At 36.7% G+C, this 10360-nt stretch overlaps 1 protein-coding gene and 1 non-coding gene across 2 annotated transcripts; one reads left to right on the forward strand and one right to left on the reverse strand.

Moving 5' to 3' along the window:
- Window positions 1-807: 807 nt before the first annotated feature.
- Window positions 808-881, forward strand: TRNAT-AGU (transfer RNA threonine (anticodon AGU)). The gene has a single exon. It is a non-coding gene; the product is annotated as a tRNA-Thr (tRNA).
- Window positions 882-1294: 413 nt separating this feature from the next.
- On the reverse strand, window positions 1295-8163 carry LOC129318325 (uncharacterized). The gene is made up of 8 exons (XM_054963051.1): window positions 7762-8163; window positions 6387-7126; window positions 4259-5661; window positions 3379-3575; window positions 2603-3182; window positions 2436-2517; window positions 1894-1941; window positions 1295-1796 (listed from the first exon to the last, which is right to left on the reverse strand). The coding sequence occupies exons 1-8, from the start codon at window positions 8084-8086 to the stop codon at window positions 1593-1595; spliced, it is 3579 nt and encodes a 1192-aa protein (XP_054819026.1). The 5' UTR covers window positions 8087-8163; the 3' UTR covers window positions 1295-1592.
- Between the last annotated feature and the right edge of the window lie 2197 nt (window positions 8164-10360).

Below are 10360 nucleotides of genomic sequence, written 5' to 3' on the forward strand. Positions count from 1 at the left end.
CTTTTGTTTTTTTCTTAATATTAGCTTTTATTTTTTAAACTTTTTTCTTTAAATTAGGTTTTATAACTTGTATGAATCAAATTCTTTGTTGTATATACTTAACTCACTCAACTTGAAAAAAAAAATCAACTAGCTTATATTTAATTTGAATTTATAAATTAATTGACATGATTTTATAAACTAAAAATATAAAAGTGACAAACTCAAAAGTAAACTTGTCAGTTTAACTACATTTATATTTAATTTAAATTTATAAATGAATTGAAATCATTTTATAAGTTAAAAATGTGAATATATTAAATTTGAAAAATCAATTCAAAAAATTGACAACTATGGTGTCAATAATGTTGTTGAATATATGCAACACTGCAATTACTTGAGAGAATCCCACGCCATAATAGCATGTGTTTCCCCATCATACGCTCCAATTCAACCTTTCCAGCATATATTTTAAATTTATGAGTAGTAGTTGTTCAATTCGATTCTGGCATGCATGCTGCCAGGACTGTTTAATTTTGTGATACAAAAAGATTGAAAGAGCAAGTACGGAAAAAAATTGCTCCCACCGATTGCGGGGGAGGTTTATGATAAAATTATTAGAGCGGGCGTGAAAATACGGGATCACTAAATGTGTTTTGCTTAGTTTCCTCTCCTTTGTTTTGGCCACGTGTTTTACTAAGTTTCTAAAGAACTTTCATTATTCAGATACTAGGAGAGAAAACAACACGGGCAAACACAAATTATATATGGAGATTAGTTATATTAAAAAATTATTTTTATAGAAGATTATTTAACACATAACAGCAAGCTCTCGTAGCTCAGTTGGTTAGAGCACCCGTTTAGTAAGCGGGAGGCATTGAGTTCAACTCTCAACGAGAGCAATCCCGACAACTGTCTTTCTCTCTCTGCTTCGTTTTTCGAGTGAATAACTACTCCCCTTGCCCGGCACCTAACGACATGAGGCCTAACTATCCTTCCCGTTTTCCTCTTCGGTTTTTTTTTTTTTTTGTTTGTTTGTTGGGAGCCCAGACGTTACCGACCACACTTCCCGTTTCTCTACTCCGTTATTCCTATTTAACCAACTGGCTTCAAGTTTTCTCCAAGATATTTTCATTCAATTTAAAATACTTAATTTATTTTTTCCATATTATTTTTTATCTTACAAGTTTCAACTTTCAAGGTGCAATCCATCTTATTTCCCTTTTTTTTTTTTTTGCCTGTTCCTGGTCAGCAGAAATGGGATGGCGTTGCAACTCAAAATGGTTCCTCGATGAAGCAAATGGGATGTGTGAACTTGTACTGAACATGCTGCCTCAAGCTCAACTACCACAAACAAAATCCTGTACACAGCAGACCAAGGAAACGAAAAAATGGGCATAAAGTGCATTGTATCTACATAAATACAAAACACCCCCCCCCCAAAAAAATAAAAAAAACACCCTTTCCCTCCACCTGCTTTCTCTCAACTATAATATGAATCAGGAACGACGCAATTAATCAACGCGTATTTGCGTTCTTCAGAGGGAGATGTGCCTTCAGCGAGGACTCTGCTTAATGATAAATCTTTAATATGAACAATAAAAGGACACCGATCATATCCACTCGAAGTTTGTTTCTTTCGGCAAAACCAAACCAATGAGGCAATCAGATGGATCTGATGCAACAGACAGCATACAGCATGTTTCAGGCGTGTGAGGGAGTATAAAAAGAAGCCTCGCCCATATGGATTTCGAAGCTGGTATTTTAATGACTCCCGCACAATCCCTCTGCTTTAGGTAAGATACAAAATCCTGAAACTGATCAGCAGATATAAAGTCAAGAGATTGCAACTCTAATCCAGAATTGAAGTAATTCCAACTATCAATTAGGTGCATAGAACATGAGAAAACATACCCCTTTGTAGTCACTTGCAGATGATGGGATTAAACGACAAACTTCCCTCTGAAACAAACATCAAGATCATAAAGTCAAAAAGCTTAAGGTAGTGAGAGAGCAAATACAGGTGTGGTGGGTCAGGGAAATGGCAAAATGGGAACACCAGAGCAAATACAATTGTTTTTGCTTGTCATTTACCCGTCTTTGTACTCCGATTACACATCACATAAGCTTTCAACAAACAGATAGCAAGACATATGGCCGAAGGAAGCAGATAAAAAATAATAGATATGATTTATGGGGCCAAGGCGTGCACAGTGTGATGGTTTTATGAATATATGAAAGAGCAATACATAAACCTGAGAATGAAGTTTTAAATGCATATGTACTTCAATAGCCAGGAATTAAACATAAAACAACATTACAAAGATAAGCATGAGCTAACTGCTAGCAGTTAACCTCTTTCCTTTCCGTTATCAAGGCTTTGCCTTCCTTTGTATTCAACCAAAATTAAAAAAAAAAAAAGAGGGGTCACAGCCAAAGGATACTTAACAACTCACCCTGTGTTGTGGAGTACCAGCAAATGTTGATTTTACATGTCGAAAATCTGTGCGTTTAGTCATGTCTAATTTTGCAGGCCATCTACACCACAGAAGCATCAATTTCAGCTCATATTCTGAACCAAAGATTAGCCAGATCAATAAGGAAGTCAAAGATGTAATCTTACTCAGATGGCTCAGGATTGGCATTTGAATATCTGCAGATATTTGAATCTGCTCTGCATGCATATATCGTACAGTAGTTAACCCCACTTTTACAAAGCACTCCCTGCCATTGATATTGCAGAGACTGTCCTGAACTTTCAGCATTGGGAAATTCCTGAACAGGCAGTGGCGGAGGTGGGGGTGGAGGAGGAGAACCAGGTGGTGGAGGAACCAAGGGAGGTTGAGTTTGGGGCAGAGGCGGAGGAGATGGAGGTGGGGGTGGGGGTGGCAGTGATGATGAAGGCAGTGGTACAATTGGTGGGGGGATCAGCTGGTTATAAGGAGCAACTGAAGTTCCCTGTATCTGAGCAAGTGGAGTGACTGAAGCAGGTATGAAAGGAGTTACGACAGCATTACCATGAAAATTATTTGGCAACGATCCTGTCTTGTATCGGTCAGCAGGTAAATGATTATTGAATCCCCGGGCATCCCATGGACCATTTGGAGGGACATAAACAGGGCGAATGAAAGGAGACGACTGAATTTGCTGTGGTGGTGGAATAGAGGGCCCATGTTTTGCAGAGAGCATGTGTGGAACATTGCCTGGTGCAGGACAAACTCAGTTCCAGATTTCACAATAGAAAAACATTATTCAGTGCATAAAAACAATACATACCTCAGTTAAGTATTCCAATAATATGTAGTTCCTTCAGAATTGTGGTACTCAATGGCATTCAAATGATAATAAGTAAACAAACAAACAAATAAATACATAGGAAGAAGTTTCATAATATGTTACCTCCTTGATGAGGATCAGGAGGTAAGTTGTCATAACCATCAGGCTTCCTTGTCATTTCTCTCGAAGAAGAGAAGTTCCAGTTTGACTGAAACACAGGTGCAGCACATACACCACTACCCTGATTCTCTGACTTTAGCTCCAAAGAGTTGTTTTCAGGTTTAGTCGAAAATGGTGCAGCATTCTGAATCCCATGTTGACTGTACAAGAATGGGAGAACAGTAACTATACAAAGCAGGGAGTAGGAAGTTGTTGATGATTGAAAAGCTATGATTAGTGTAAATATATGCAAAGGGAGATGTGGCTCTTCAATGGCCACTAACACATCTACGTTATAAGTATAATGTATACATACATATCTAACTCTATCTCAGTGTAAATATATAAAAGATAATTTTCGTTGTTTCCAGAAGCTACAGTGAGGATATACCATCCTTTAATTCAAACGTGATAGAAATTTTTATTTCCCAATATATATTCTGTGAAATTATCCTGAAGACTCGATAAAAACCTTAGAACTACAGGAAGTAAGAACCATCGGCCACATCACAAAATGCAAGGTCAATTGACAGTTGCATGAAACAAATTATTTTACAACATTTGGCAACTTTTACTGAATGTGTGCATCAAAAGCTATTGCTGGATAAATTATAATTGTATAGATCATGTCCACCGAGTTCCCACATTGAATGAAATTAACTTTACTTATTTAAGGGATGATTCTTAAAATTATCATCTGATAAATCCTTTTTTACATCATATATGGTTGTAACTTGAGAAAGTAAGACTACTCCCTATTGCACAACTATCAAGGCATCCATTAATTTCATTAATATTGTATTTTGCTTGCCATGATACTAGTAAGGAAGACAAGTAAAACAACCTCATTTGACTACTATCAGCAGGGCTCCCAGCCAACGTTCGAGAATGAGGAGATCCAGCAATACCATTTGACATGTTTATTGGGATGCTGGCTTTAAGGTCAAGATGGGGAGGGTTGGCCACATGTCTTGCACCATCCATATTTGTAGTTCCAATTGCAGCAAAACCTGGCCTTGGGCCAAAAGGTTGGTAGTGATTGCTTCTTTCCCTTCGGAATTGTCTCAGATGCAACATCACTGAGGCAGCCTCTTCAGGAGCTTCAAATTCCATGAGCAATGCCCTCTCTTGGCTAAGATCAGTAACCATAAGGGGACCTTTATGGATGACTTTCCTTGTTTCATGTAGGATTTCATCCTTGACCCACTGACTGGAAACACTTCCAATATAGGTTAGTGAACTAGCACCAACTGCAACACCATTCATAGAACCTCTAGTTCCGAATCCTATATCCATGAATTTAACTCGGCAAGGAAAACTTCCAGGCAAATAGTCACGAGCTTTTATGGCATCAATGATGTTTTGGTATTCAACCAAGGCAAACCCTTTTATAGGAAAGAAAAAGAATTGTTCAATTGGACCAAACCTCTCAAGTTGAAACCTAATATGATTTTCAGACATGTCAAGACCTGCATAACCTACCCAGAGCTGTTTTGAAGCAGAGATAATATCCATAGATGCAGGATCCCCATCACAACACCATACAGTTTGACTTTTTGTGGAAGCAACAGGACACAGGAAATGCTTAGGAGATGGCTGAATATTACAAACACCTCCGCTAGAAGATCTCAATGGAGGTAAATTGAAATCCATATTCGAAACCTGACTTTTCTCAAAATTTGGGGCATCAATTCTTCCTTCAAAAGCATTGCTCCTAAATTCTGCTGATGGTCTTATTGCAGGTGAGGGTATCTGATTGCTTACTGAGTCCCAAAGCACAGAACATCTAACTTGGGCCATATCTCCTTGCGTCCCTGTCTCAAGGCACATGAGCCTTGGGACTCCATTATCAGAATGAGGGCCCACTTTTGTCATGGATTCAGAGCCAATATTTTCCGCAGAGCTATTAACTTTTGCATATTTATCTGAAACCTTATCTGTAAATCCATCATCAGATGAACTAACATGAACTCTTAAATTGCTACCTTTTCTAGATGATTCACCAATGCTTTCATGTTCCTCAGAGATCTTAGGCACTGCATGATCCATACTGGTGCAAATCACAGAATCGGATTTATCTTCATCACTGTCTGGTAAACAATCACCCATACATGTTTCTTGCCCAAGAATAGCAAAGATTCCCTCTAGTGCTGATGTAATCTCCAATGAAGCATTACTGAGTGAGTTAGACAACTTCTTACACCTAGACAATACCCACCTCCTCAATGAGGGATCCTTGTCTAAAACCTGCGTAGAGCAGACCCAGCGAAAAGGGCTGAGTGGTGAGGGAAAATGATGACTAAAGAAAAATCAAACAAAAGCACCAAGTAAGAATGAACTCCGTGCTTAAACAGAAATCAAAAGGGACTGATACAGGCTCATTCATGTCTCGTACAATATAAATAGAAAAATCAAAAAAAGCACTGCTCTATGTGATTTTAATGGTGAAAATATAAAAAAAAAAATGAAGTTATTTTGAAGAAAAGAAAAAAGTAGAGGAACAGTGCCCAGTCGCATGTTACAGCAGCTTCAAGACCAGGACCAGAGAGTTGACACATATCACTAACTTGTCTGCGATGTGCGACTCCTGTCTTTCCAAAGGCAGGGACACCACAAAGCAGTGTAATCAAGCCAACTCCAAGCTTTAAGTGTTGACTTTGCTCAACTCGATTATACTACTACAAGCTAAACTCTATTAAATCTGAGCTCAGAACATAGCAATATCTAATTGTCTAAATGCAATTCCTCAGCAGGAAATTGGGAAATGTGCATTAAGCCAAGCATAACCTATCTAGCAGCCAAATTAATGTCAAGGAAGATCAATAACCTAAAGGCACGCAAGTGATTGCAGCACAAATCTTGTTGAGAAGTATCAAAACTATAAAATATATTCCACCACTAAAACACTACAGTTCATTGAAAAATAAATTGCATGATATCTATGCAGAAAGACAACAATGGGGAGGAACTACCAGTGTGAGCAAGCAGCTATTTTGAGCAGATGCGCTGCCCTCTGAAACATGACAGTTATCAGCTGAAAGTTCTTCTGCCACATCATTGCCTCCAATGCTTGTTCCAGTAGAACCTGTACACGATTCAGGTACACCATTTGCTCTATCCAAAAGGTTAGCCACATCATCTTTAAGCCTACTAGTCACCTGGCTTAGAAAATACTTCCCTCCTTTAGAAGCTCCCTCAATTGCATCAGAGCCTAAAGGCTCCAAACAAGCTGCAAGAAAATATTTTGGACAGGAGAAGAATATCTGAACCACAGATAATGCACAGAGCTTGGACAGTTTAGCCAACAATGGCTCATCTTGATCAAAAATCTTTTGCTTCAACTCAGAAAAGACCTCTGGAGAATCTTGCATCCTCAGGAAATTCTTATCAACCATACTAAAGATATACTTTTCACCAGCTAAGGCAGCAAAAAAGGCTAGCACATTTTGAAAAACTGCAGAGCATATTCCCCTAATTACAGATGATGTTGGAGTCACTGAAGAAGCAGCACAACAAATATCAACCAGACCCAAAATACAGGCTTTAGCAATTTCAAATGCAATACCATCATAATCTTCCCCTCCCTTGATCAATGCCAAACTCCAATTATGCATATTAATAACACCTTTAGCAGCAGCTTCCAAGGCAGTTGGACAGTGGCATGCATATCGAGGAATAAAATCAGCCACAATTCTTTGTACACTCATACAACCTGTCACAATAACAAAGTTCTACTTCCATTAAAAAGACACTTCATAGTGGAAGTTTGTGAATCATTCTTTTCAATTACTGGAAATCAAACACTAGATTTAATAATAAAACAGTACTGCAATAGAATATGGCTGTGGAGCAAGAATGTGGAAACCTAAAGCCTCCTGAGCATTCGGCTACCAACTTAACTTTGCATAAGAAAAAAAAGGACACCCGAAAATGAGAGATATCATACAAGCATAAAAGAAGCATACTATTGTTGTATACGGGGCAGCTGAATAATGAACATAGATGTGATTTGTCATCATCGTTTCTCCGTTTAATGGCTTGAAGTGATATGACACTGACCAAAGTAATAAAGCTCTGGACTCTATACAATTACTAGCAATCTATATAGAACTTTTAGAGCAGTCAATTTAATGTGGATAACAGCAACCCGACCAAATTCTAACACTTCCAAAGGATGAGCAGAGGGATAATATTTCAGTAGAAATCTCGGCATCAATCCTCTTCTGGAGAATCATATTTTAATGACCAGCAGATGCGTTATTATATCCTGATTGTCACGTGAATGAAATGAAAAAAAAAAATATTGAGCTCAATGCATAGAAATATCACAAAAGTAAAGGTGCTGACCTCTTGAAGCAGAAATGAGAGAGAGATAACTCTGTTCAAGGTCAGACGTGAAGGCGCCATCTTTTTTAGACAAGCAGAATCTAATCCGCTTGTAGCATTCGTAAACATTCCGAATTTCATCTTTGTTCCTACGCTTGATATCAATCTGCTCCTGAGACAATGGAGGAGTTGCCGGCGGAGGTACAGAGGAGTGGGGCGGCGTTAGGGTTTTGGGAGAGGGTGAGTCTAGAGTTATTGGTTCCGTACTTGGCGGTGGCGAAGGTGGAGATTCTGGTAGAGGCTCGTATAGCTTACGCTTCTTCGGAGGCTGCTCAGCCGTGGCCATGGCCAGCGGCGATTCTCAGACAGTTCGCGCTCCGTGCCGTGTTTTGTTTAAGGAGAAGGGGGGGACACTTTAAGGCCGGTGCGGACGTGTTGGACAAAGAGAGTTGGAAGAACGATGATGTTTGAAATTATTTTTATTTTATTATTTTATAAATTAATATTTTATAAAATATATTTTAAAAATAAATAAATTAAGGGTTAATTTATTATTAAGAGTTAATTTATTTATTTATTTTTAAAATAATAATTTTAGAATACTTAAAAGTTATTGGTATTTTTTTATTTTTTAAAATAATATTTTATTTTTTATTTTTTAAAATACTTTTTAAAAAACATTATTAAATAAATTTTTTTATTTTTTTATTTTGAAGAATAGAAAATTATTTTCAGAATAAATTTTCAAACAAGTCTGATGAATTTATTGTTTTTCAAATAATAAGAAGAATGTATTATTTTATTGAGAAATTAAATAAAGTTTAACTTAATTTTTTATTTTAGCAGTAATATATTTATTTTTATGTTATTAACAAAACTCTAAACAAGTGTAATTTTAAAATTAAGATTGGAGGGTTGGTTAAAGATTGGAGGACAACAAATTAAAGCTTCTTTTACTTGTCATTAAATACTAATTAATTAATACATATTCTGAACATGATGAACAGGAATCAAATTTAAAATTTGGAGATTGGAGAGTTGCAAGTTTTTCATGCACGTACATAAATGAATGGCACAGAATATGGGGGAAAAAAGGCCAGAAGAAAATAATCACCCTCGATAAAAAGGAGATACCTTTTGGTTGAGTTTACTCTTGTACAAAATTGGAAATTAAATCCCTTATTATCACTTGCTTAAAAACAATAATTCTATTATTTATTTATACTTATAACTACAATGTATGAAACTGATGGCTCGGTTTCTAATTCTGGCGTTGGCGCTGGAGGAAGTATCACTGGATCTGCATAGGAAAATTGGGAGTTGGAAGCTATCGTGCATTGTGAACCCCTTCCTCCAACCATCACAGGACTGAAAAGCTCAATTCATGGACTTCATTATCGTTGGCGTAGAGGATGTAAAAAATATGGTTGTCAAATCTGGTTGTGCCATTGCTGTTGGTTTAATCATAAGGGATAATTCATAGGCTCATGGATGGGATATCATTCAGGAAGCTAAAATGCTTAGGGGCAGAAATTGGAATGTTACTTTAGTTTTTGTTCACAGAGATCATTATTATTAGGGGCTGATTGTCTCACTAAATTTGGTCATAGCCTTGTATCCAGGTGCTGCACCTTTAACCATCCTCCTTCTTGGCTAAACGAGGAGGAGCGAGGTGAAAGAAGTAGCTGTCTTGCTCCATCTATCTTGTAATCTCCCATGATTATATCAGTTTTTAATCCAAAAAAAACGGTCTCTTTATTTTGCCACCAATAATTCTTCAACATCAAAATTATGCGAGCCTCCAATAAATCCACTAGCTTGACAATTTAGAGCTCACATGATCCGCTGATAAAAAATTTAAAAAGCATTAAATGTTTTCAAAGTCCACCACCAAATCTGAATATTAAGTAGAAAGCTCATCCCCCCACACCCATTCACTTTTTTTTTTTTTAATCCAAACAAGATCCGAATGGACTTTTAACATCTTGTACGATTATCCTTATTAATCCGACACTACCATAATCATCAAAGTAATCATTGGATATACTCCAAATGGGTTACCTAATCATGGTTAAGCACCTTCAAGCTATTTACCAAATTCGAACATATTTATTTTTAAAATTAGAATCCTAAATTTTCATAATTTTAAGATGCTTAAATATGGTTTCAACAAGTTCAAATGATAATATAAATAAATACGGAAGCATGAATATTATCTACAACTTTAAATTACTGAAAATAATCGGAAAACCAGCAAGGTTTAAAATTTGGACTATCCATAATAGTTCTAATTAATTAATTTATAAAAATTCTAAAGACTTTTAATATTAAATTGGATCATTGGTATTAAATTTATATTATTCATGTTGATGATAAAATAAATTTAGTAAAAATTTTATAATTTTGATTTTAGTAAATATAAAATTAAATCAGTGAATGTGGATGCCCCGAATTGCTCATTATTACATGTGATAAGCATCGAGGCCAGACCCTCTAGTTGTCCCCGATACTATAGCTACTTTATTGTCAATAAAATGTTTTCCCGGCGGAATATTATTGGTGCTTCTTGATAAGAGAAAGATTAGTCTCCATGCACGCGTCTTGAAAAGCCAATAGCACG

The sequence above is a fragment of the Prosopis cineraria genome, unplaced genomic scaffold (genome assembly GCF_029017545.1).
Source record: "Prosopis cineraria cultivar Desert tree isolate PC_DT_omini unplaced genomic scaffold, ASM2901754v1 PC8, whole genome shotgun sequence".
In the NCBI taxonomy this organism is placed as follows: domain Eukaryota; kingdom Viridiplantae; phylum Streptophyta; class Magnoliopsida; order Fabales; family Fabaceae; genus Prosopis; species Prosopis cineraria.

Excerpts from the sequence above, each read along its gene's own strand:
- LOC129318325 (XM_054963051.1), bottom strand. The coding sequence starts at position 8,086 with ATGGCCACGGCTGAGCAGCCTCCGAAGAAGCGTAAGCTATACGAGCCT. Across the intron at positions 5,662-6,386 it reads ATAGCTGCTTGCTCACACTG|GTTTTAGACAAGGATCCCTC; the intron begins GTAGTTCCTCCC and ends TGCTCTACGCAG. Across the intron at positions 1,797-1,893 it reads CTGCAAGTGACTACAAAGGG|TTTCAGGATTTTGTATCTTA; the intron begins GTATGTTTTCTC and ends TCTGCTGATCAG.